Source organism: Gavia stellata, chromosome 1 (assembly GCF_030936135.1).
Source record: "Gavia stellata isolate bGavSte3 chromosome 1, bGavSte3.hap2, whole genome shotgun sequence".
Taxonomy (NCBI): Eukaryota; Metazoa; Chordata; class Aves; order Gaviiformes; family Gaviidae; genus Gavia; species Gavia stellata.
The window spans coordinates 88,594,146-88,621,205 of NC_082594.1; the positions used below are offsets into that span (position 1 = coordinate 88,594,146).

The window sequence follows — 27,060 nt, forward strand, 5'->3', positions numbered from 1 at the left end:
GTAAAATTTTATTTCCTTTTTCTGAATGTATTTGCTGCAGCAATGCCATTTCTTCACGTGCCAGAAGAGCTCAAGGTTAGCAGGGTCTGGTACAACTGCATCTTCTCCATCCATGGGCTGCAGGTGTCGTGTGCCTGTGTACCGTGTCCGGATCGGGAGCCGACAGGGCTCCTCCTGCCAGCCCCACTCCGTGCAGAGTTCCCCGCCGACCCAGCCTGGCCGCAGCAGCCATAAGCAGCAACACATGGACAGGAACTTGCACAAAGGTGTATGTTTTTATGTCAGTTCCCAGTACTGTGTCTGGCAAGCACAGCTGGCCAGGCCTCCAGGCACCGCGAGAGAGCGGGGATGGGATAAGATCTTCCTGAGATCTCCCTTCCTGTGCTCCGGTCCATTTTCAGCATCTTCCAGAGCACATTCCCTGCTGTCAGAGATACCCCAGATGTTTCTCAGGCTTCTCCCCATCCTGCGGTTGAGTTCATAGCTTGTTCTTCTGTCTCATGGTTAAAAAAATATATCTTTATTCTACTTTTCATCCTCATCTCCCTCGCTCATGCTGCTGAGGGAGGCAGAGGCAGCTTTTGGAGAAGAGGGAGGGGAAGCTTTATTGAAGACCCAGGGTGGAGATGGAGAACGGGATGGAGAACGGCCCCGCGTAGGACTGCTGTTTGGGCTTTGCCGGGGAGAAAAAGCCTGGAGCATTCGTCCGCTTCGTTCCTGGAACATCTGCTTCTGCAAAAGCAAAGTGGAAAGATGCTCTTTGAGTAATGCACAGAGAGGAAGGTATGTCTGTGGGCAGGCAGGGACTGTGCTGCACTGTGCCTCTCACCTGGGAAAGAAGATAGACTTCTGCTCTGAAGCATGGCCAGTTCAGCCCACACTTAGCCTTTGTCTCTCCTGCTGTGCTTGTAATAACCTCTTTTTTACATGACAAAGTTTTTTGGGTTTTTTTTGATCAGATACCCCTAGTGTGAGAATACTGTGTGTATTGTCCTAAGCCAGCTAGGGGGAACTCCCTTTGGATTTTTTATGTGTTGGTCACACTCTGTCTCAAAGTCAGTTTTCTGCCTGAACTCCCAACATTCCTCATTCCCAGGACCTTTTCCTTTTAGTGTGCTGGGATGGACCACCCATCTCCTGCTGAGCTTCCTGGCTGGCCCAGCCATTTTTCCTCCTTCCCTTCTCAAGGGAGGCAGCTCGGTGCCTGCCAAGTACTGGCAGCCACTTCCCCAGCTACCTGGAGCAGGCACCACCCAAACCCTTAAATTGGGGGTGGGAATGTCGGAATTCAGGTGTCTTTGTTGAAAAGAGAAACAGGTGCATGCTCTATGTTCTGCTTTGGCCTTTATTGTCATTTTTGCTTTGTAAAGCTCAGTGGAGGCCTGCCAGAGCTGGTGGGGTGCAAGAGACCACCTTTTCAGTCAAGCAATCTGCTACACTAAGGCAAATGCTGCTACTTCTTAGCACCTATGTGGCCTTGCGTTAGGCTGCTGGGCTGAGTTACAGGAGATCTGGCACGTGCTGCGCAGCTGCTGCCGGCTTCATGTGGAAAATGCCAAATGCGAGTGCCTCGCTTCTCCTCCTGGGGATGGGGAACAAGAAGTCTCAACCTTGGCTGGAGTACTGGGAGTGGGATCGCAGGCAATGTTCAGCTGGAACGGAAGAGCCAGCGTGGACAAAGTTAGGGTGCAGCTCAGGCCTGAGAGAATAGCTCTGCAGAGCGTATTCTGGGTTTGCCTGGTTGGGCAGCTGCAGTCCACAGACTTTCTCAGCTTGACTTTTCATTTTGTTCCTCCTCCCCTTCCCCCTGCAGCGACTGCTCTGTGATGACCTTCCTCCCAGCCAAGGAGCATGTGGCTGCCTGTCTTGCTCTTCCTCCCCCTCTTTGAAACTCAGTATTCCCTGCCAGCAGAGGGGCAAATGCTAGGTTTTCCCATCAGATTTCTGGTGTTTGCTAATCCTGGGGGTTAATGATGGAGCACAAATACCAAGCTTAACTGTTCCTCTGTGAGCTCCCTCACCCAATTTATATCTTTATCACATGGGCCTTTATTAACTTAGTTTTAGAGCCTGGATGTCACTGCAGTGTAGAATGACAGAACAGTTCCTGCTTGGAGCCACGCTTAGCCATGATCTCGTGCATAAAGACGCATGGCGTGTAACCTACTCCTGCACTACTGCTAGGTCCAAAATAGTCAAGACTTCCTAAAAATCTCAATAGTTAGCAGATGGTGGTTGCTTCTGATAAATGGTGCCAGGAAGCATTTGGATAGGGGAGGGTTTGTGCTGCTGAGAGCTGTGAGGATGCCACAAGGGCTGGCAAAGCTCTGGAGCCTGTTGAAATTCAGTGGTGGAATGCAAAATTTCTCTCTAGATCACAGAAATTGAGTTTTGTTGGCTTAGTCTGTTTCATCCTCTCACTGAAGATAAACCCCAACAAAAAATGATGTTTGATATGGAAAATCTTTTTCCTGGCCAAGCAAAACACTTTGACTCCCTCCTGCCCCTGGCACCTTACCAGCCACTTCAAAAAGCTCAGTGACATTGCAATGGTTCATGGTGTTGTGGTACTGGTGCTAGAGGAGATTGAAGTGTCCCAGCTTGGCTTGCATCCCATGTGGCAGGAGGTACTTGACTGTACCTTGGGCCACGTGGGCCAGGGATGGAAAGGAGAACCCCACCTTCCTGCTAAGGCCCTCAGCCAGGCTGTAGGACACCTGCTTCCCAGTCCCTGCTTCAGCAAAGCGTTTGTTGCTTGAACAAGCTGGTGTACTCACACCTTCAGCAGGGTAAGCGCCCAGCCAGTCCGAACTGCCTCCTGCATTAGTGCTTTAGCCACCAGGTTGCTGGCTAAAACCACAACTGCTGCAGGAGGAGGAGCTGGTGTAATTCACCTGCCTCCAGAATGACTCTTCTCCTCCAGCTGTGCTCTAGCAGGTCAGTAAGTCATACCCCTTGCAGGCAAGGTCTTCCTAATGGGGTGGGGGTGTGGGGGGTGCTCCTCCAGCCATCGGGTGCCGATGACGAAGTAGAAAGAGTGTTAATGTCTCCCTTGAAGTGCAGGAGAGTTAGACAAGGCTGGGTGCGCTCTGGACCTTTATCAGAGGTGGGAAAATAATTTCAAAGCCTTGGTTCAAGCAAGTTCAGGTACATCCAACCAGTTTAGGGAGATTACACTTTGCTTTTGGCAAACTTGCTACTGGGCAAAAATATTTTGCCTATTTCTGAATTTTATTGCCTACATGTTGATACTCCTTTGCTTTGCAAAACAAGTGCCAGTTGGGCGTTATGGAGGACTGCTGTTTTTGAGCTGCTGATTCTTTCAAGGCCATGCTCAGGTCCAGGCTGTGGACGCATGGTGTGGCCTAAATGCCAGCCCTGGGTTCCAGTTGCAACCTGTAAGATTCCTTTGAGCTCCCGTGGACATCTGATGTGATGCAGCCTTCTCCCGGTGTGGCCATCCCCGACTCCCTCTGTGCACTAAGTAGAGGGAAATGGGCCCTTTGGAGGGACACCTCAGCTCCTCCAAGAGGGAGATTAGCATGGAAATCCTGCCCTGTGAGGCTCGCTTTCTCTCCACTGACCTGAAGTGCAGCTGCCTGCTCATATGTGTCTGAGAGAAGGTGGAATGAACCCTGCTGCTTTCCGCTTCCATGGAGTGGCATCTCTGCCATTAGGGCCTCTGTGCTGGGCTGTGCGGTGGTCCTCTCTCAAGCCAGGACAAAAGTCTCATGTTGTGTTAATCATTGTTTCTGACCTCTCTGTGACTCTCTCACAGAAAAAATAGATACAGGGGATTGCACAGGTGGGCAAAATTGCCAGTGAATCATAGATGTCTTGATGTTTCAAAACCGACAATTTGACCGTTTTCAGAATGGGTATTTTTTGGTGGGTTATGTGGCCCTTACTTTACTTCTAGAAAATTGATGCTAGCATAAAGCGTATTATAATAATTATTTGTGAAATAATAACAGTGTATTAATGGCATGCAAATTACTGATCTAGGAATCTAGCATGCCCATAACGATTCCTGTACTTTTAATGTCAACATTAAAAGCAACATCTAACTAACAGTGATAAGGCAAATTAATGTTAATAACAGTTTTGACACTAATAGCAAGTTGTCATTATTTTAAGTCTTTCCTGTTGCAAGGCTCAAACTGATTTTAAAAAAAAGCTACACCACCTCTCAGCTTGCTGTCACTGATGCTTTTGGTACAACACTGCAAGGAGATTTCACTCTTGTTCTTAGCAAAGGTGTCTGGTTGCACCAGATTTCCTACTCTGTGGTTGGGACACTAACTTAGTAAACAGGAGGCCACCTTCACCCCCCACCCCCACCCCCCCCAAAGACCTCTGCAGAGCAGCTTTTCTCTAATCAAATTTGGTGAAATGTTTTATCCGCAAAGGGTTTTTAAAAATGCCATCAGTGTGCAGTCCTGAGTGGGTAAAGCCAGGGAATGTGATCAAGGCTTCGAAATTCTTTTCCTCTCTCTGCACAGCCAAGCTTATCTCACCTCCCATGGCTTTCATGTGCTCTGTTAGCATTAGTTTTATTTATTCAGCACCTATGGCCACAGGACCATCCCACATGAGGAACACTCACCAAGGTCTATGGAGAATAACTTACAGAGGAAGCACTCTTCATGTGGCTGTGGTCAATGCAGGTAAACCTGGGTTTTTCATCAGAAGAGTTTACCCTCTTCCCCTCCCCAAGGAAAATGATACTGACAATGAACAAATTGCTAAGTAAGCTATTTGTTTATATGGCTGGGACTGGTGTTCTTCAAAGAGCACCCGTCTTTGCATGGGGCAGACATAGCTCTAGGGAGATTATAAAGATGCAGTCTCTGTTCTGAAGCCTTCACAGCCTAATTTCAGGCTTTTGTCAACTGAGTGGTAATCAACACAGCAAGTCAAGGCAGAGAAAAGATGAGAACTCTAGTATGAGGCAGGTACTATGTGCTTCGGTGGCACTGAGTTGTGGCACGGCTGTGATGTGGGCTACTTAATTCACCAGGGGTGTGTGAATCTTCCTGAGGGTTCGCTTATAAGCAAAAACTCTGCTGAGAGCCTTTCAACAGAAGGTACCCTTCATGATGGGAAGTTGTTCAGGTATGAACAGGTAAAAGTGACATGAGAGAACATTACATGTGTGTTGGCTCTTCAAAAACATTTCAATAGTATCTGCTTCATGCTCGTTCTAAACTGTTTTTTCTGGCTTGCTGCCTCTATTTATATTTTGGCTCAAACTGTAATTCATGAGCAGTTAAAGCTTTGCACAAGCCTCTTGCAAAAGGTTTGCTTTCAAGTGAGGAGGGAGCTGCCTCACTGTCTGTGCGCCACAATCTGAAAATGTACCTCTGAAGTATCCTGCTGTTATGCAGAATTATTTGTCTAGCTCTTACTCTGCTCCCTTCAATTCACCCTGCACTGCTTGCTGCTCTCCTGTGTGCTTGCTCACATTTCCTCAGACTGGGCAAAACCTTCACTTGGAGCTTGCAAACAGAGCAGCACATCCGAGATGATGCCTGTACTGAAGGGTCTGGCTGGGGCCTGGGCTTTCACCAGAACACAGTTGCACAGAGAGCTTGTTGGAAAAGGACTGACCCAATGGGAAGGTCTAAGAAGGTCTGTTCAAACAAATGGTAAATTTTACATTCAAAATAAGTTTTGTTGGTTTCAATGTAGCAAAGGGAAGTAGTACAAGAAAACAAAGTTTCTCAAGGTTTGGCAAGCTATCAAAACTGAAAGATGGGGCCAAGACTCTTCTGGGGCTCTGAAGTATTGCCAACTCCCCACCTGCTCAGTGCATGACTTTGATTTGAGCAGGTATGGCCATGGGGTTTCTGCCCAGAAGGACACTGTTACAGACTCTAAACTGCCTTTCCAAGGCATCTGGGGACCTTTGGTAAATGGGCTCCGTGGAGCCAGCATGTACCGAAAAGAGCTTTGGAAGTGCTTCAGTTCCACCTGAGCCTTCCCTGTAGTCAGTTAGACAAGCCTGGCCACTCGACATGTAAAATCATTTCTTGGAGCTTTAAATCAGTAGTTTTTAAAGTTAGAAAATCATCACCTACTGCTGAGTACAGAGCATGAAAAGAACTACTGAAAAACTTTTCAGTGTCCCTGTTTCCCTCATGACCTCCAGTGTACAGTTTCTCCCTGATGTCTGTGTGGTCCCATCTAGTGCTAATGGGGAGAATAGACTGTATTAGTCTGCTCGCGTGTTGCTGTTAGGCAGCTCTACTGAATGCAGTGTCACATTCAACATTGCACATTCATAAAAGACAGAAATTATCCTAAAGAAGCAACAGCCAGAAGTGGCAAATCGCCCTGCTGCAGTATTGGCATGCGTTACTGGATTCAGCAAGCAGGTTTGGCATTATCCTACTGTGCTGGCTTTCAAAACAAAGACTGCAGCAAAGGAATCTGCTCTTCACCTGTGTTACAGAAGATAAATAAAAACCACTCAGACTTCCTGGGATGGCAGAATACCTACCCAGGCTCCATCGGGTCCGAACAGCTCTAAAAAGTTGCCAATAAATTCCCTTGACTTTTCTTCCCATTTCTGAATGAGGTCATGGCTCTTCTCTTCCACCTTGTAAACAAATTCTTTTGATTTTTCCTCCACATTCTTGACTTTTTCTTTCATTTTGTCCACTTGGTTTTGAAAGCGGTATTTCTTCTCCTGTTTTAAAAGTGTGGATAGAGATTAATATACAGGGACTTGGAAATAATTAGCCACTGACAGTTGAGAAGAAGAAAAAATTCCATTAATGTATCCTAATACATATGGCCTTGGTTAACTATTCCTACATTATTTTTATAAATGCAAATTTAACATTTGTGGAATGAAGTGCAGAAGGTACATATTGAAAAGACCGTCTGGTGTGATTACTGTGTTCCATTCACTACTTGAATCTTTCCATATTTTCAAACTGAATCCACTTTGAAAATTCTATGAATCTTGTGAAGGCTACAAGTGAGAAATTAACAGCTCAAACTTAAGCAAAAGGCAAATCTCCCTGGGTTTCTTAGCAAACGCAGCCCACTGCTGACTTGCCAGCCTGGATGATAACTTGGACCAAAATGTCTCTTTGATTGGATTTCTGCAGAGTAGAAAGAAAACTTTCTTCACCTCCAAGCCTGGCTAATACAGGAGCTTCTGGCTGCAACAGAAAGATGTGCGTAGGCCAGTGGTTTGTGGCCTGCAAACTCGATAGAAAAGAGAGCAAACTCCTAATTGCTAAGTCACGCAGAAAAAGGGAAGGACAGAGAAGATAATGTTAAGGGCCTAACGTTGGGCCAAGCTTCTAAAATACTTCAGGGTTAGAGGGCTTTTGTCCTGAAATGCTTCTGTGCATCTCAAATGTACAGGAGACACAGCAAACTAATGCGGTGCCCTTGAAGGTGTCATGGTCTCTATCAGCTTTTAATTTCCTTTGAACTTCATTTAATGGGTACTTGAATTTACTTTTAAAACAAATACTGTTTAGCGCTGAGGTGGGTTTTATTCTAACTCGTGAATCACTAGAACCACTGTCTTTGCAGGCCACAAGGCTCAACAAAATCCTCAAGGTCCAAAGAAACCAAACTCATTTTGCACGTAATAGGTGACCAAGCCTTTCTTTAATGAGGAAGCCAGTGCTTTTCTGTTTTGGCAAAATCCTGGGGTTTTTTTTATTTAGGAACACAAATAGCCTCTGCTGCAAATTAGTATTTCTGCATTTAAATTACTATAAGCTAAATAACCAAATGCTAGGAGAGACTTCAGGATATATCAGTGTCTAAGACTGGGGAAAGCATACCTTATGCAACAGTGTCTTAACTTCAGAGTCACTAAAGGATAAATTTGAGAACCCCCAAGGCATCCAGCATGCCTTAATTTAACGGATATTTGCAATAGTGAATCTTCTGGGTGGAGTACAAGCAGGATTTTTTAAAGGTGTAAAAGACTGAAAAAAAAGCATAGTGAAATAAATATTTATGCCCTGTGAGCTGCGATTTATCTGCCAGACTTCAAAATAAGAAAAAAGTAAACAAAACCCTCATGAAATGACACAATTCAGTCCTTCACAAGGGGTTTTCCTAGCTCCAGGGAAGGAGGTGAGAAGTCCTGCTGCGAGCCAGCCCATTGACAAGGAAGATTTCTTGAGACTTTAAGTTAAGACTTGAAACAGAAAATGAAGGAAAGTAAACTTTCATTTCTGTTAAGTGTTTACTCCTCACTGGAGGGTAAGATGCAGTTCTGTACGTGGAAGCTGAATAATTAGAGCCATCCTTTCAAATGGCGCTCTTGCCCTACCTATTGTGGCTTCTGATTAGCATCACTTACATACCAGCTTCATAACACACTTCATTGTCTTTTAAAAACCATTTTAGCTTCCTCTAGTAATCTTGCTGCTCAGCGGTTGGGGTTTTTTTGTTTGTTTTTATCCTGTGGCATTGTAGAGAAAGTTTGGACATCAAAATCTGTGCTCTCTGTACTGCCTTCTCACAATGGGAATAAAGAAAGGAATCATGTCTTGGGTGAGTGGCTGAGCAGCCTGCGGGGGGGGGGTGGGCCTCTTCCTAGTGTGTCATTAAGTCATCTACAGCTCAAGGAGGAAGGGGGAGCCGCAGCTTTGTCACAAACGTGAAAGCATAAGATTGAAATGAAGCTGCTAATTAATAGGAGCAATTAAAACTACCCTCAGCTTACCAGTTTCTTTTAGACTAAGTTCTTCCCAGCTATTTTAAAAGAAGCAGGAGGAAGATATCCTTCCTTAACCTTTACATTTGGGGTCCTAGGAGAGAGTATTTCAGAAGCAAATGCGGATCGGTGTACTTACATTTATAAAACTAACATTCAGCTCTTTGGCGGTGTATCCCCGTTGGAGGTTGCGCCGGGCATACACGTCATAGTCCCGGACGATCCTTGTGATGATATCCGATGTTGAGATACCTTCGGTTCTCTGAGTTGGTATGAACATTCCTGAGCAAAGTGGGAAGAGAAAGCCTGCTGAGAAAGCACGGCAGGACCAGGCACTGCGGCAGGTAGCTGAAGATGAACACAAAAATGCCTGACCAAGGGTAAGAGACTCGCAGTTCTGCGTATCTTATTCCTAGTTCTTTCCTGTTGTTCCTGTGTGAGCTTAGGGAAGGCACTAGGTTGCTATACCGTTCATTTTTCCTCAAGTCTTCAGAAAGGCTGAAACTTGCCCTCTTCACAGTGTCAGCTGTGATGTGGAAGTTATTAGACTGGCAGGGGCTCCCGAGCCAGGAAGGCTAAACCTCGCAGTTGTGACAATTCACTGAGCAGTTCTGTCTATAAGCGTAGCCCTTAATTAATGTTACATAAAGGAGCGGGGGGCTGGCTTCCACTCCCGCTATTGAAAGGCCATTTGCTGCTCTCCTATGTATTTCCACTCTCCCCTCCACTCCTGTGCTGCACCACCTGACAGTCTTTGTTCTGCTGAGTAAAACAGACCAGCCTCTGGCCTTGGCCAAAGCCAGGAAGCATCTTCAGGTAAAAGATGCATTACGATAACTGAAAAACACCCTGGAGGTGCCGGTAGCTTGTAACAGGAAGATGAAGCACAATGGTGGTGTGAACAAACACAGCTATACCGTGGGGACTGAGGGTACCCATCTCGGCAGCCCCCATTTCAGGTCCACCTGGCCATGTCAGTGGCTGCGTAACCACTCTTCTTGCTCCGACAGATCCGCCCCTAATAAAACTGGCCATTTATTAATACTGCTTGTATTTTCCTCAACACACCTGAGGAATATACTGCTTTTTAATTGCTCCTCATCAAGACAGGATCACTTGAGCTCTTAAAGCAAGTCACAAAGGCAATAATAGCAGAGTGCTAGCACAGCTTGGTTTAGTAGTTAGACAGAGCTACAAAAAATTACTACTATCACTTATATGTAATTGCAACATCAAGCTGCTGAAGAGAGCGAGCTGTAAGATGAGACTGGAAATGGTTTTGCAAAACAAAGTAGTGCTTTGTCTTAAAAGGATGGTATAGGTACTGGCAAATTAATCCTCACATGTTCACTTAAAGTAGGCAGGTATTGCTAGCAAATTTCACAGGGTTAGAAAAAGATCCGGAGAAGGAATCAAGAAGCTTAGCAGCCTCTTGTGACTAAATGCTATGTGATATTTTTTCTTTCTGATCTCTAATTAGTACTCTGCTAAAAAATAGATTATGTTAATCACGAGCAGAGAGGTTTCCCTGATCGTGCTTTTCAGGCTTGCAGCAGTCACTCAGGAAACTATTTTTGGAAGCAGTGAAAACCACTTTGAGACAGAAGCCTTTATAGATAGGAGCCACAAGAATATATGAACACATCCAAACCCTACCCTTGCTAAGCCAAAAGTGGAATTGCCTTCAAGTAGATGCACAAACCCATGTATGAGAACATTACCTTTAGTCACTGATTTTGCTTTCATATACTTCATGTGTTGGGCTGATTCATGTTTTCCAAACTAATTGTTCACAGATGTGCAGAGGTTTAGTCAGTGCACCGTCACCCAGCTCATCATTGTCCATATGCCCTCCCACCCACTGAAGGGAGTGGGGAAATGGGAGCTCATGGGAATCTACACAAGGAGCTCCGCAGTTCCCATCTGCTTCTCTGCTCCCCAACAACCTGATGTGGGCAAATGGGAGTACTGGAACTAAGGAAAATGCACAAGTGCATCCACAGCATTGGTCTATTTAAGACACCCTAGGAGAAAGGGGAAATTCAGTATCGTAATAATGCTGTTCTGGAGCATTAGGACTATTATGGCACTAGACCTCAAAACTTTTCACAAATAAGGTAACATTATTCCCAGTTTACATATAACAAAATTCAGCCATACAAGATTGAAGCCACTTCTCCAGCATCTTGCAGTGATGGACACAGGCCAGACCACAAGTCCCTGAAGCTGTAAGTCCATACTCTGTTCTGCAAAGTTTGAATTTCTCATCAGGACGTGTGCACACTGCACCTGTGTCCAACAACAGCAGAGAAGGATGTGCCAGGTTTGGGCACTCTCCGGCTCAGTCTGGTAATGATGCAGTGACACCAAGGGCTCCTGTCATGTTGTCCTGTGCACCCAGCACCTTACAGAAGAAAGGCAACATAGCTGCCTGGCCAGCACATATGCTGTACGTCCCTTGGTGACCCGTCCTTACCAGAGGTACCTTTGTTCCATTGCCTAGTGAAGTAAGCTGGTGCTGGATCTGAAAATGTAAACCAGCAGTTCCCAAAGGAGGCTTGTGAGCCTAACACCACAGTGAGGTTTGCAAGTGGAAAAAGATTAAGAACTGCTGCTATAAAAAGCTTATTCTTTCAGCTCAGGTCAATAACTGGTCTACTGCTGTCATTGCATAGCTTGAGAAGGTCACTTAGCATGACAAATTACCATCAGGCAGATTTGCTCTGGAATTTTTTTAAGCCTGCAATATGCATGTTTATGTAGACCAGGAAGAGGATGGATTCGCCAGTGTTCAGGGCAGCACCTCCAGGGAGCAGGAGAAGAAAGGTATGACCAGTTCCTCCTCCCACATTGTTCACTGTGTTAGGACAGCTGCTGCTGGCAAACAGTGGCTTAATATTGTCTCCTTAGATTTAATTCAGCTTCCTTGAACCGAAGAGATACAAACTCATGATAACTTCAGCACGGTCATGTTCAATGTAATATGGTAGTCAACCAAACTGCTAAATAGTCATGGCAAATTCATCACTCTGGTACTGATTTAAACCCTCTGCCAGTGTAGTAAAAAGAACCCTCAGTGCAAATCAGAAGTGGATCCTAATGACTCCTGAAGGCTGCCTGTGCTTGCCCGTATTCAGGACTGGGCTGTGTCAAAGAGTTATCAGTTTGTGGTTATCAACGAACCACTGAAGTTGGCTGGGCTGCTGTGGGAACTGAACTCTTTTTCATCGGTTCAGATGGGACTCTTCCATGACAGATCTGAATGGGTTATGGCAGGAATCCAGCCAAGGACATCCTTTGTGGTTTTATAAAGTGAACCTTGCAGTACTTACCATTAGGGTGTAGGAGAACGTAATATTATCTCTACTGCTTCTCTCCCAGCAGTCGTGGTCAAAAGGCAGTAAAAGAATTTGAGCTGAGGCTGAAAGGGAAGGTGCTAAAAATGTAAAGTTGCCCTTACCTGCCTCCTTTATGTGTTTGTATACATCATCCGAGCCAGCAGAGGAGTACGGGATGTCATCGTGGGCTACAAAGTCAATCTGCCAGTGAACAGAAGAAGAATCACATGCCACCATCACTGAATTTTGGTTCAGTGGGGGGTCGTTGTGGAGAATCATCTCTTTTCTCAACTTCAGCTGACTTGCTTTTGACATTCTCATTCTAAAGCCATCACCTAGAATATTGCGCTAGATTTAGGCCTACAACTGCTGTGTTGTATGATCAATTATGAAAGAACAGAAAGCTTGTCTCCAGAAGTACTGCCATTAACACATCGCTCTGGCTGGCTCTGTGTGATATTCTGTAGAAAACCTAAGACATCTGTTCCTGCTTTTATTGCTACTGGAAGAGCTAAGTCAAGTGGCAAAGCCCTGGCTTTCAAAACCATGGAGGCAGGATTATTGATTCTGCCTCCTTAGGGCTTGCGTTTATATATGTATACCTAGTACTGTCATGCTGTCCATTCGTCACCTGGTGAGGTGAACACTGAAATACATCCTAGTTAATTATGCTTTTGTTATATATATTGTAAGACAGTTAAGAGCACATAAGAAATTCTTTCTTGCCTTTTAGAGAACACATGACATTTTTACGTATTTCTGGCCAATTATTGCACTTGTCGACATTAATAAGAAACGTGCCTTTAATTCAGGACTTTAACAGGACTTTAGTCACTATGTGATAACTTTTCTGGTTCACGATCACCTTTCCTGAAAGTCAGTTTATGAATAATTCTTCAGTGTTATTTTGCCATTCAAAAATGCCACCACAGAAATCATCTTAGCATCCTGAGAAAAAAAAGGTAAGACAAATATAACATTTTCTGACAAAGATGGAGGCAAGCAATGCCATGTACCTAATGTCAGTGACTGGAATTAACTGAATTAAATAATTTGCTCCAGCTAATAGAATTTCACAGGCTTGTTGTATATTCTCAACTGCAAGTCTACAAAGCGGAAGGGAGGGATAAGGGGAGAAATGTACCTTATGTTTTTCAAGGAACTCGGGTGTCAGTGTCCACGGTGCATCTCTGATGACCTCATCCACGTAACGACAGTGTCTGAGGGCTTCATATCGCTCAGTTTCATTCATCACAGTGAAGCCTTTGAATTTATGAGTTAAATCATCACTGCAAACTAAAATATGGAAGTATCAACAAAATGGCTCCACACTCAGTAGAATTAGCATGACCAGCAGTTAATTATTTCCTGATAATTCCATTAAGCACTTAGTTATTAGCTTAGCTAATTTTGGGGTGCTCCAGGGCATCTAAGAGTTCTGCTCAAGGTTGGCAGGTACAACCATAGACTTCTGAGAGATCCTTCCCCTTCCAGAGGAGCTGCAGCCAGAGCCCAAGTGAGATATTGTAGGACATCTCAAGTGGTACTATATGCACATGTTGAGGTAACTCAGTTCCACCGTAAGTGGGGATTTCATTGGCTGTGAAATTTCAGGGGTGATAGACAATGCTTTAAAAACGATCAAAAAGTACAGTGTCAGCAACGACAGAGTGCTCGCAAATGTCATGTAACACGAAATGGTCAAGGCAGGAAGGCACCACTGGACATCACCTAACGAAACCCCCCTCCTCAGAGCAGGGTCAACTACAGCAGGTTGCTCAGGGTCATGTCCAGTTGAGTTTCCAAAGATGGAGACCCCTCAGCCTCTCTGGGCCTCCTGTTGCCACTTTTTGTTCTTATGTAAACAACGCTCTAAATGATGAATTTGCCAACAAAGCTGTAAATCACAGCAGAACAGTTTCTCACTAAATAAACACTGATGGAAAACAAGTCATGGCAGATTTTATAGGAATCTGTCTCTGAGTTTAGCTTTGAGTTCAGCAGGTTTCATAGAAAGAGAAGTAAGGCTTGTGCCATGTTCAAATGGGAAATCGCAGAAGGAAGGCCCATGGAAAGGACTGGGAGAAGCCGTATGCTCTAACAGAATGAGCAAGTCCAGAAATCCTGCATCTTTAACTCTGGATGTACCAATACTTTGTCACATTGCTTTTAAAATGAAGGGAAGCAACCCCTGCAGGTATTATCTTTCTACTCACATAACATTGCGTAAAACACAGTGGCCTGTCCCCACAACTGTAACTGTCCAATATTATACCTACGATAGTCATTTGACACCCCACGTGGAATAATGTGATACCCATTTATAGCTGGGTTGACAGTGGTTGTCCTTCACCACAGGTCAAACCTCTGCCTTTGAATCTCACTTGTCTGTGACACTGGGACAAATAGTAAACATACTTGACAAATGATAAATGCAACGTTATTAGTGCTGCAGGGAAGTGTGAGAGCAGCTCTACAGCTGCTGCTTCTTTCTAATTTGAAAACATCAACCTATCAGGTAAGGCGCTGGCAAAGATGCAGTCTTTTTTGAGATCTAAAATGGATGTTCTTGCTGTGATGGTCATTAAGGACCTTTAAAGTAGGAAAAATGTAGGAAGGCTTAGATAGCCCTGGAGTTTGTGCAAAATTCAAAGCCAGATAATAATATACATATGAATTTCAGCTAGCGAAATGCTACTCTATCCTATTATGTCATTTTTTGATGCCTGCTGACAAGAAATTTAATGGAGATGAAAGCATTTTCAGTAGAAAGATCCCTTCTGAGATTGTATTTATATTTATTTACAGCCTTTATGTCATCTTAAAGCTACCCTCTCCTGGAAGAAAGGGTCTACTAAAATTATTGGAAAATAGTAATTTTTGCTTGAATTATGTAGAAAGGTTTGATTTCATTTTTTGATTACTGTTTGTTCATGTACAATGCAGACACAGTATCTCTGTATTTCCTTTTGATTCTGTCATCCTGCTCTAATGACTGATTTGGGAAGGTATAAATATCTATTAAAATTTCTTAGTTCCAAATAATTGTCTTCACAACGAGAAATAAAAGGGGTTGGGTGTGGTGCCCACAAAGACATATGACACCAGGGCTTTTACAGCACAAATTGCATGTGGGTGTGGAAAGGTGCCCATTTTTTAAACATGCTAAGATGCAGAGTGCCTTGCTGGGAAGAGGTGCTGATGAGTGCTGGCTGCTTTGTCCTTCACTCCAAAAATAAGGGCAAAGTGAAGCTATGCCATGAATTTCAAAGGAGCCAGGCTTTTGCTCCAGAGCTCCTTCCCTGATCTGGGACACCCCCCACTCCTTTAGAAGCAACAACAAAACCTACATAACTTGCATTTTTTTTTTTTTAAACTTCACAGTCTTGCACCTCTGCTAGCTGCTTCTGCAAGCTATCTGGCTCAGCGGGAAAACAAGAGTCCTAAATGTTTCCTTCATAACAAAGGCATGTCTCCTTTCCCTCTCAGGAAGCTCCATGGGAATTGCCACAATTCATAAACTTAAGCATAAAACCAAAAAGTGTGTTTATAAGGAGATTTTGCTTTTCCTCTGTGTTGGGTCTTTTTTTCCCCCCTTTCAACTGATTTGGGACAAAGATGCAAAATAATGCATCTTAAAAAGTCTCTGAAGGTTGCATTCATATTTGCTTTATCATCACTGCTGTAAGCATTTGAGCAGCTGAAGGTTGCTGTGAAATGTTTACACGAGGTATATCTCAACCCTAAAGGTGCAGGGAAACAGAACCGAAATGCATGTTTATGAGGCCTCACGAGAGCAGGGCTTGCACAGCCACCCTCTGGTGACTTCCTCAGGCACGTACCAACTGCTGAACAGCTGTTAGCCAGCCGCACAGCAAAAAGATACGATACTCATGGCAAAAAAACTGATAAGAAAGTAACCTGCCTGGGGACACTTGTGAGCTGAAAACTATGTTCAAATCATGACCTACATTTGGGTCTCCAATGATAACGGGCTGGATTTAGCTTCTCTGCTGATGTTGAAGGCTGGGTCTGCACACACAATACTGACCTGGCAGCCAGGGGACGTGGGCTGTGCTTGGCTGGTGGAGGAACCAAGGAGCCAGAAATAAATGAGCAGTTGATCTCATTCACTCATCTCCATCTTTGAACAATTTTGAGCAAATAACTGAAAAAGGTAAATTATTCATATGGAGCTATTCTAAGCTCAGAGTCATGCAGGCACCTGCTTTAACTAGAATGGGAATTGTGCCTGTGCTGCTGAGGGCAGAATTTGACTTTTACTTTAATTGATGCAATTGTAAGATGTAATTCAAGGCAAATCGCCTACAGAAAGCCCCCAGAGGGAAAGTAGCATTCAAAGTCATAGTGTATAAACAGCTGGGGGTGCGAGCACAGCAATAACTCTCTGATACTGAAGCACAGAAGCAAAAATCCAGCGCAATAAATAATAACTCTGATCTTACCTCCTACTAATAAGTAGCTATTTGGGAATAGAGTTTTGGCTTGCATAAGAGCTCTAGCATGGCCAGAGTGGAAGAGGTCAAATATCCCATCTGCATACACTCTCACAGGTCTATCAACTGTGGAGAAAGAAACACAACAGTGATTTTTCAGACCCAAAACAAGTTGCACATAGTTCTACTGGACAGGTTTTTGTTCCCAGGTCAGATGATTGTGGAGATTTACCCCAGTTCTGATGTTCTGATGCACTGTGGGTGAACTCGCAGTATTTTATCCTGCTCATTACTTCTTCTTCTCTGTACTCTCTGCTGTTTTCTCTCAGACTTAGCCTATTTATTATCATCCATCATCCCCGTATTCTAATTTGGCAAAAATGTCATCTTCCTGCCTCATTTGGAGTTCCACCATATGTCTTGTTCTTTTCTCTCTGCCTTTCTAGTCAGTTCTACCTTCTGGATTTTTTCCTATCATCTCCCTTTTTCTCTCCTCCTGTCTGTGACTTTCTTTTTTCCACAGCTTACCACTGTAAAAATGTACTGCTTACCTCTTCCACATAAACCTTTCCCTTCCCTTTTTCCATCCTTCCCCCAAGCTCTTCTCTCTAATGAGCCTATCATTTCTTTTTCTCACCATCCTCCTGATATCACCCCTATAACTCTTGCTTTCTGTACGACATCTTCAGCAGCAGCCTCCAGATAGAAAAAGGACTTGCTTTACCAAATGACACACCTGGCAACTATGCCTCAGAGAAATCACCTCCAAGCAAAAGAACAGCAGAGCTCCAACCTCCATGGAGTGTGCTTCAGTGCTACAGAGAGGTATCTCTGCTGTCAGGACATCCAGGGGTCCACGGAAATATGGGGACAACATTGTTCCTTGCAGAGCTGAGAGGAAAGCCGGGGCTTACCCCTATAAAGTGTACATACTTTAAAAGCCTATTTTAAATACATAAAATAAGTATATGAAAGCTTTTTTTAAAGAATCTCATGGAATTTAGGGGGCCGTAAAGTATGTATTTGGGACTTTATGTGAAATCATCCTGTTTCCCCAGCCCAATCACAAAGGTAGGTCTGGAAAAACTGTCCAGATAAAAAGTTCCAAAATTGGTCATAGTTTCTTTTCAACGGGCAAATGGCCTTTAAGGTCACTTAAGGTCTTCTGTGATCAACAAGAATATCAGTGAAAAAGGAGGTTTTCCAGCATACAGAGGCAGTATAGGAAGAGAATCCAGGAGGTAGCCACTACAAAATTTAAGGCCGTCTGGAGTAGGCTGGCAAGCCTTCCTTCCAACCAACATGGAGACATCCATAAAAACATCAAACTCTAAGTTGAAATGTTTTCTCTTGTCCTTTCTCTAGCAGAAGATAATGGTCCTCTAGCCACTGGTTTCTTCCCTATTACCTGATAGCACCAGATACCAGGCTGGCCTTCCTGCTTCCAAGCAGAAGGCACAAGTGAGCAGGGACAGACATTTTTAAGGGAGAGCCTGTGCTTTGGGAGCACCCATGGTCCTGCTGATGTTGCTCTCTACACATACCTGGTGTTCCCAGGCGGGCTTGTGCAATGGTTAGCTTCTCATGGGGTGCTTGGCACTGACAGCTTGTTTCATCCGCAAATGGAGCAGGTGCCGTCAGAGTCTGGAAGGGGGAAAAAACACAAAGAGAGTCAATTTGTTTCTTCCATCAAGCAGTTAAAAAAGAACCATTTAACTGTGGCAGGATACTGCAACCAGGCTTAATGCTGGTTTGTTCCCTGGGGATTTTTGCTTTTTGGTCACTCCTGCGCATATACGATTCACACAAGGTAAAATGATTGGGAAAAAAAGCTTTCCAAACACATCATGCAACTTAATTCTTTGTCTCTGTTGAGAAGCTCAAGCATTTCTGAAGCTGGTGCACGTACATAATTTTTCCATTTGCTGAGGTCAAAGTCAGGTTTGACGGCCCAAGCACCTTAATCCTTGGTTTGGTCCCAATGAGTCCAAAGGCCTAGAATGAAAAATGTATTCTGCTATGTGTAAATAATAGCTGGAAAAACTAACTGGGATTTAAAGAGCTGCAAATGGGCCACCTCCTCACAAGCACCAGTTCCTCCCACTGACAAGACATCAGTACAGATGACTGGGACTACAGGTTGTTTTGTTGTGTTTTTTATCAGATCCTTGTATAATTTTGAGGAGTTGTTCAAAATAAAGCCAAGACTGCAACGAGAAGTCCCACCTAACTAGAGCTAACTGAGCTGCAACTCCTTTCTCTGGTCTGACACATACTGTAATAGTACTAAAATGCTCTAACTGTCATCAGAGCACCATGAGGGTACTTGCTCTGAAGTGCTTATAACCTAAAGATACAAGAGAGAGAGTGAGGATGTGTGAAGAATGACATGGCATTATCTGTCAGGAAACCTGATTACAGAAGTTACATTTTCTGCCCATGCCTATGTAGGAAGTTATCAGCGATCAGAATCTCATATTTAATATCTGCCATATGGTCTGATATGAAAAAACACACTTCTGCTGCTCTTGGCTTGAAATCTTTATGAAATCATAGAAACAGCAAACAACCGTAAGCTGAGTTTTGGGTTGCTTTTTTTTTTTATGAGATGAGGTGGTGGTTGAGACAAGCTGAAATATATCACTTACTTTTCCTCCACCATGATTTAGCTGGGACCTCATGGGCTTGAAGCTGTGGCTTGGTTTGGTTTTGACAGTGACTGCTTGTGTGATGCACAGTTGTTCTATCAGTTTGAGCACCTATGCTTGACTGTGGCAGAATCTCTCTTCCCCTTTACACTTTTTTTCAGCTTTTGGATGCTGAATGCTTAATCACTGAGCATTTATTTTCTTTAGCATCCCCAAGACACTTTAAGACATGTCATGCCTAATTGCTGCTGACCTCTGGGCTCACTGGCTTGTTGCATGGGAAGCTTAGAGGACAGCAGCAAAGACTTAAAGTTAGCTCTAAGGTTCATATCCAACTCTTTCTGCTGATGTACTATTCATTTTGTTTACTGAAAGCACTAAAATTTTATGTAGATTTCTTTTTTTTCTCCTTCCATTTTTCTTCCCTTCTTTTTCTTAATCTCCAATGTTGCAGGAAATCATCTGACGAAATGTTAATATCGTAGTGATGAAAATCACAGCTTCTCTGCACAGACAAGGTTAAAAATGGAGAAACAATGACCAAGTCCAAGTTTCTGTCTGGGTTTTGTGGATGGGCAGTGTTCATCGGGCCACCCACGCCGCACAGCGTAGAACATTACACATAATGATACTGTGCCAGCTCCTTCCTTTATTTTCTAAATACTGTCTTTTTGCTTCTGGCTTTCTGATCACTGTGTGCTAGCCCGTCTTTTTGCCTCCAAGCAAGGTCAAGTTAGACAGCAGCCCATACAGCCTGGTTCCCACTGGGATAAAGAGGAAGGCAGAAATGTTAAAACAATAATGGCTATGGTCTGAGGCCTGCAACTGGTAATCAGATCCTAGCTTGGCAGAGGCTGTTTCCTTGGAGATTATTTGAAGAAAATAGGCCTGGTTTGCAGCAAGATTATTTTTTTCCCCTAGGCAAACACAGTGGTGCTTTTTATCCATGTAAACGCCTTTGCAGTACCAAGATTTTTCTGTCGGTCTCTTCTCAATGGAGGACCACCTCTATTAGCTTCTCATCGGTCCAGCTTTTGAAAATGCTCATCGTTAAAGCTTAGTTTACAGGTGAGGGCTTAGAACCAGGATTGTCAATATTCCCATTACTCTGTGACTTCTCAGTCACTGGATATGAAAATACATTAAATACAATAGATTAAAATCAGCAATATTCTATCAGAGCCACATAGAGAAATGCATAAATACCGTGTGCTGACAGATCAAGTGAAATACAGCAATAGCTTCCCAATGAGTATCCAATATTATTTCGTTTTTATCTGGCCTAGAAAAAATGTTGCTGAGCTTAACAAAAACATATTACGAGTAAAATAAGATGAGACTGTTTGGTTTGTATATTACAGCATAAGATAAAATATTTCAAGAAATTATTAAAAGACAGAAATAATTTATCAAACCTCTTCCAGTTTGTATATAATTACTTGTATTCTTTCCGGTCTCTTGTCATTAATAACTAGAATTAGGAGAAGAGAGCAAGTAATTTATACAGCAGCTTTTTCATTTTGGTTAATCCATTAAAGTACTTTTGGAAGTTTGCTATAGTTTTGCCAATAATCAGATGGTTAGACAAAGACTTTGTGCAAATATACTTCTGTCTTTCTCTGACAGATTTTTCCCTTCATCTGTGCCTTCATTATTTTCTAGGAATTTACATTTTGTGATTAGTCAAGCAAGTCAAATTAGCCTCATATTTTGGACCAAGGTAAGCTTCTGAGATCTGCATCATCCTGTAGCAGAGTGCTCTATAGCCTAAGTGTGAGTTCAGTGATGAATTATTTCTTTTTTTTTGTTCAGCACCTGCCTCCTCCTTGTATTATTTGATATTCTTGTACTAGAAGCTTCAGTAAATTCATCCGCAGTCACCTATTCCCTGCCTCTCTCTTTCCTCCCCTCAGTCACATTTTCCAGGCTTAAGAGCTTTACCTGATTTATTTGTTCCTTGTATGGAAGCGGGTCCACAACTTTGATTATGTTTGTTGCCCTTCCCTGTTAACTGCAAGGTGGTTTATACAGTGCTTGAACTGGTAAGTCTTCCAGTTTCTAGAGCTTTAATAGATAGGAATAGAAAATTATTTACATGGTGCTCATACTTTGTGTTTATCTTTGATGACATAAGCACCTTACACCTGGTGTCAGCAGGGAGACCTTACTTTCATTTAAGCAGTCCAAATGCCATATCATTACTGTATTATTAATATGTGGTGTCTAGAGAAAGCCTGTTACATGTCATAAATGGAGAAGTCATGATAATATTAGGACTCATTAGTGATATTTACTTCAGAAGTTGTTAAAAAACTCTTGCAATGCAAGTCCTGTTTCCTGGGAATGAAGATGCTGCATTCAATTACAATTAAATTCACTTCCTAAAAATGAACGTATGCGAAAGCATCATATCCAATAACCCTTGCATATCAGAAGCCATTCACTCTATGACAAGTTTAGATAGTGTCTTGCATTCTCACAAATTTGCAAAATAACTGAATGATGCTCAATAAACTTCAGGATATTAAAAGATGGATGGTAGGTAAAAGGGGGCTTCCTAGCAAACGTCTCACAGCTCCATTTGCAGCAAGTAATGTCTTCGTAACCACTGACTGTATTTAATAAGACAGTAGCCCAGAGAGGAGAGTACAGTGTGGTAGGCAGCCCTGAGCCAGTTCTGTGGCCGGGACACTTTATGAAGAAACCCTACATGACAGCTAGAAGCAGCTTATTTTCAGGTGTATCTTGATGCTGCCTTTATATTATCACTCTTCATAGTCTCTTAGACTACTGTAGCCATTCAAATTAGCTGCTAGTCAGCAGATAAACATTCATAGCTTCTGTTCCCAATGGATTAAAAAGAAAGTGATTTGCAGAGGAACAGGAGTCATACCACTGAAATAACAGGTTAAAAGCATAGCACCTCCACACCCTCTCCTTTGTTTACAGCCTGTAATAGAAAATAATTAGCTGTGTTATTGTTTGCTTGTTTTCTGTATGGTTGTTGGGTTGGGTTTTTTTACATAATAGCAAGGAAGACAGAAATACTTTTTTAAATGGGCAAACGTAGACCCATCTATGCCATAATGCATCTGCCATTATAACTCTGCCTGCAAGGTAGTTGCATGCAACATGTGCTAATGGAAGGAGCCACTCTTTTCTTTTTTTTCTTTTTTTGATTCACACAGCTACACTACCTACCTCCCTCACCACAAGACATAGACAAAAACGTTGGTCTCTTGGTAGAGAGACTAGTTGTATTGTCATCTAAGATTTTGCCATCAACAAAGGTCTAAGAAAATTTCAGATCTTGAACCGGTACAGCTACACAGGCAAAACTTGGTAGAGCAAGCTGGGCCTGTGCTTATAAAACAATTAAGCTGGTAGGCAAATTCGTGGGAGGTCTGATTGCCATAATCCTCTTTTATCTCAGAGGCAGTATTTAAAACATAACTGATTTCACTGGAACAAATCACATGGGTAAGATCTACTCATATGAGGAAAGATTATTTTGGGAACCTGCTCCTGATGTTGGCAAACAATAATTACAGAGCAGGAAACACTGACATCAGTTTTAAGGAACATTTAAGAGAAAAACACTATCAAAACTCTTGAGAAGGAACTAAAACTACGTGCTGAGTTTCTGAAGTATGAATACCCTTTGCAAGTGGAAAGACTATGTTAAGGACTACCCAGGTCTTCTCTTAGAGGTTCAGGGAGTCACCATTATGAAAAATGAAAACCATGTTGTCTCATGTGTTACCTTTCGTAACCTTGACCCAACCAGGTACATTTATGAGCAATTAAGTTGTAACTGAATGTTATTGGTGGGTGCCTCACAAACAGTTCCAGTATTAACACATGTATCAAAAGAAAATCTAGCCTGTTCTCCCACAGCTCTGCTGACTCAGGGAGGTGGATGTAAACTAAAAATAAGGCAAACTAACCTAATAAGAATAATAACTTAAAAAAAATAATTCTGTTTGCAGGCATTCCAAATTGCCTTATTCTCAGTTCCTTTTTCTGGGCTTTATCTTCAATCAAATATACTTTGCTTGTCATTAGTATTAAGTCAGTAATGATTAAGTGCAAGATGCAATTACAAATTGAAGATAAAATAGAAAAGCAGCTTTCACTGCCTTCTCAAGAAGCACAATGATGCATATATATACAGATTCATAGATTATGAAGCTAGAACAACTATTATATAATCTAGTCTAATATTTGCAGAAGGCCAAAGAATTTTGTGACAAGATTCCTGTGTGACAGCCATGACTTTTGACTGAACTGGAACACGTTATTTAGAAAATAAAATCCATTCTAGAGGTAGGATGGGCCCCAAGTCAAGCAGAGCCCAAGTGAAAGAACTGCCGAGGAAGCACCTCAATCTCCATGAACACCAGCTGGAAAAGAAATGCGACCCTCGGCAGCTTCCCCTCAGAGCCCACTCCCCTGGCACAGCTGGAAGGAGCACTGCGTACAGGTGACCCAGGTAGGACTCACTGAAGGAACAAACTGCAGCTAAGGTGGCGTGCAGCCTGTGAGCCTACATGTCCTCTTGTCCTGATGGCCAGAGACTTAGCCAAGCTGTCAGATGTACTGGCACTGAGGAGGGATATGCAGTATTTCAGGACAAAGAAGTATGCGGCTCCTTCAGCAGGGCACTGGTTACCAAGCGGCAGCCTGCAGACACCATGGCAAAACGAGGACATTGCAACAGGACTGCAGAACCAAACTGGCCATAGTGCATTTGCAATTCAAAGCTGAATGGCAAGTGCTTGCCGGCCCACCAGTAATGCTGAGGGTTGCCCATGGCCAACAGACCAAAAATGTGTAACCACTGCTCTAATGCCACTCTGTGTTTTATTGTTCAATCCAGAAACTGGAGATAACATCAGTTCGTGTTTAGATTTCTAATACCCATTTCTTTTTACTTGTACATTACTGTACACACCTGATGTATGGCTAAAAGGACCTAACTTAAGCTTTAACGTAGGCAAGGGTTAATCTACTGAAATCAACTGAGTTATAGCTAAGCTATCAGGTGAATTTGGCCCAGTATTCAATCTCTACTTGTGCTTCTACATAAAGATACTTAATGTGTATCAATTATTTCGTGTCAGATGTAGGACAGCACTTTGTATAAACCATTACCCAAAACAGAGCAATGTTGAAGCAAAAATTTCAAACCATTTTTCCTCCAACAAGAGGCACGTACTGTCTGCAGTTCCCCAGCTGGCGGACAGAAGCACCCTGGGAAGAGCTATTTTCCCACAGGGAGTGCACTGGGCTTCTCCACCAGATCCCTGATTGATCCAGTGCCTTTCACAAGAGCTTTTTACCTTATGCTGTCTGTCTACCTGTGTGTAAGAAAGGAAAGCAGATTACATGAAAACAAAGGTATAAGCACGCATTGGGATAGACTGTGGCTGCACTGAGTGTCTGTACACAATCCTGGATGTGAGGTTATACGCTACACGTACTTCTTGCCCATGTAGTTTGCGTTTGGCTTCTATTTCTGTATTTCTTCTGCTCCACATCCATGTATGTGTTGGGTTTCTTTTTACGTTTTATACATATGTTGCGTTATAATGTTGTTTATGTTTTTGAGGAGGGAGCAGAATCTATTTACAATGGTGTTTCTACTCCTTTTTAAAGATATGATACAAACCTTCATAGTAACAACAACAGAACAGTTTATGAACTTGGTAGTATTGTCCTAATAAAAGCTGCTTCTAAAATAGCATTGCATATATGCATTTGCAAGCAAGGAATGCAATACATCATAGAACGTAATGTTTTTTCCTTGTGTTTATGTGTCATTTGTGAATCCTGGAAAAATATCTGTAGTTCTATATATCTGACAAATACATACTGCAACATGTTTTTGCAGAGACTATGGCATTTCAGAACGATCACCAATTGCATGTCCTTTGATGTAGTAAAGGGAAATCACAGCAGATTTTTGGTGTCTATAGGCAATTTGTATTTTTTTTTTTAAGTGCGGCAATGATTGCTACGCGTCCCCAAGTGCAAACCACATTTGGCATGTTTTTATGGGTTTGTGTTTTTATGTAGTAGCCAACGTTTATGAAAATGAAAATTAATCCAGAGCAAAACCCAAGCTTGGAAAGGACCCAAAAGATATTTGGTCAAATAAAGTCATTTTCGGTTCCTTAAATATAAGGCTATTTACATATATATTTATGCTTAGTTCCACATTGAAGTAAACAGATGGCAGACCCCCTAAGTCATAACATCACGTGAGAGAGAAACAGATGCATGGGACACCTTTTAACCACAATAAAACCCCCATTCATCATTAGCTCCTCTGATTAAAATTGCATATACCTTTCAGTGATACAGGAAAGATAAATATGAAGATCTATGCAAGCTCATGGAAATAGAACATCTGAAATAATTCTAGAGGTTACATCGGACCCTCTCAAAACACTGTTTGCAAATACAAAGGGAGTAAGGCATCCAGGGATGAAAATACAGGAATCCAAGGCATGCACACTTTTCTTGCAATTATTTCAAATTTTGTGCTTACATTTCATTGCTTAACAGCAGCAACAAGGAAATTGTCTGAAGGAGCCTAGTGCCCCTTTAAACCATTAGACAGCTCCAGTGAGTGAAAATACTAAAACATTCTCCTCTACTCTTCAATAAAATTTAAAAAAAGCACTGTTTTCCAAATGGACTTGAATAATTTGAAAACATAAATTCATGTACTCTCATTTCTTCTAAAAAATCGATAAAATAAACAAAATGCTGCTGCTTAAAGCAGCTGATAGCTAAAATGATGCGAGAGCTGTGATCTTTAGTTGTACCTGAGTCTCATTCTCCAAAGTATTGTAGATTCAGTGACCCAAAGATATTTGATACCTAATTCCTATTGAACTGTAAAAGTCTGTAGCTTCTGAATCTCAAGACAAGGCAGTAGAAGTAAATCTGGGCTTGGGAGCAGGCACTGGGATTGCCAGGGTGAACCTCAAAATGGCCCTGATGCTTACAGTGCCTTGGCAGAACATGTTTTATCTGCCCTATGGATAGGTCCTAAGTCTCCAGCTAGTCTGTCCTTGCAATGGTGATGCTAAGCAGAAAAAACCAGTTGGGTACTTCCACATAGGGCCCTGATCCCATTTCCTGCACAGGCAAATGGGACCTGGCCACAGCTTGAGCTGCCTGAGAACAGGCGTCCGATGGTAGCATGGATGTCACGTAACCATGATCTTGGGAATAGCCTGGTATTCCTGGGATCACATTGCCAAGGACAGAGCAGACACAGCAAAAAGCACCTATCTGATGCTTTAAGTCATCTTGAAGATAGATGCGCTTTACTTTAAATTCATGAAAACTGCTGCTGAAGTCGTGCCTGGCCCTGTACCCACATAGTCCCCACAAGTGCAGGCCAAGCCAACCACCCACCTGTCTAGCCTCTCTCCTCCCCTGTAGTTCACTTTGGCTAATTCAGGTGGTTTTCTGCTTATCTGTTTTCTTAAGGTTTCTTAAGTTGTACCTGACTTTCCCTGTGTGTTGCAGAGGAGCCTGTATTCGGGATTCAGGCTGAATCTCACATTAGACTCAAAGCACAACGAGGTAGGTACTGCGATGGAAACATATGTTTCCTTGCCCTGCATTCCCTTAGCTGACCTAACCCTAAGGACTTCAGCCGGTTTTGAAAATAAGACATTGATACCCAGGTCCCAACAGTACTTTCCCAGATGTTCCCATTGAAGCCTGTGTTGGATGACAGAGACGTGAAATACGAGGAAAAGAAGCTCTCAGCGTGTTCAAGGGAAAGATGAGACCAAGCAGTAGGTTTTGAAGTTTTTTTCAAGTACGTTTCGATGTGTATTCCATTTTGCTTTATCTGCAGCACTGTCCTTATAAATTGCCATTGTTTTCTTTTATGAAAG

The 27,060-nt window shown here is 42.8% G+C and overlaps 1 protein-coding gene and 1 long non-coding RNA gene across 2 annotated transcripts in view; one reads left to right on the forward strand and one right to left on the reverse strand.

Annotated features, from left to right (window-relative positions):
- Positions 1-525: 525 nt before the first annotated feature.
- The window catches only part of PCYT1B (phosphate cytidylyltransferase 1B, choline), a 30,203-nt gene continuing 3,668 nt past the window's right edge, over positions 526-27,060 (reverse strand). The window contains exons 2-8 of the mRNA XM_059822152.1: positions 18,035-18,134; positions 16,500-16,616; positions 13,178-13,329; positions 12,156-12,234; positions 8,835-8,977; positions 6,503-6,691; positions 526-732 (exon numbers count right to left, since the gene is read on the reverse strand). Coding sequence (XP_059678135.1) covers positions 526-732; positions 6,503-6,691; positions 8,835-8,977; positions 12,156-12,234; positions 13,178-13,329; positions 16,500-16,616; positions 18,035-18,134 — 987 coding nt within the window. The remainder of the gene's footprint in view (positions 733-6,502; positions 6,692-8,834; positions 8,978-12,155; positions 12,235-13,177; positions 13,330-16,499; positions 16,617-18,034; positions 18,135-27,060) is intronic.
- Positions 17,400-21,166, forward strand: LOC132317622 (uncharacterized). Its single transcript, XR_009484124.1, has 3 exons — positions 17,400-17,415; positions 20,801-20,858; positions 21,052-21,166. It is a non-coding gene; the product is annotated as an uncharacterized LOC132317622 (long non-coding RNA).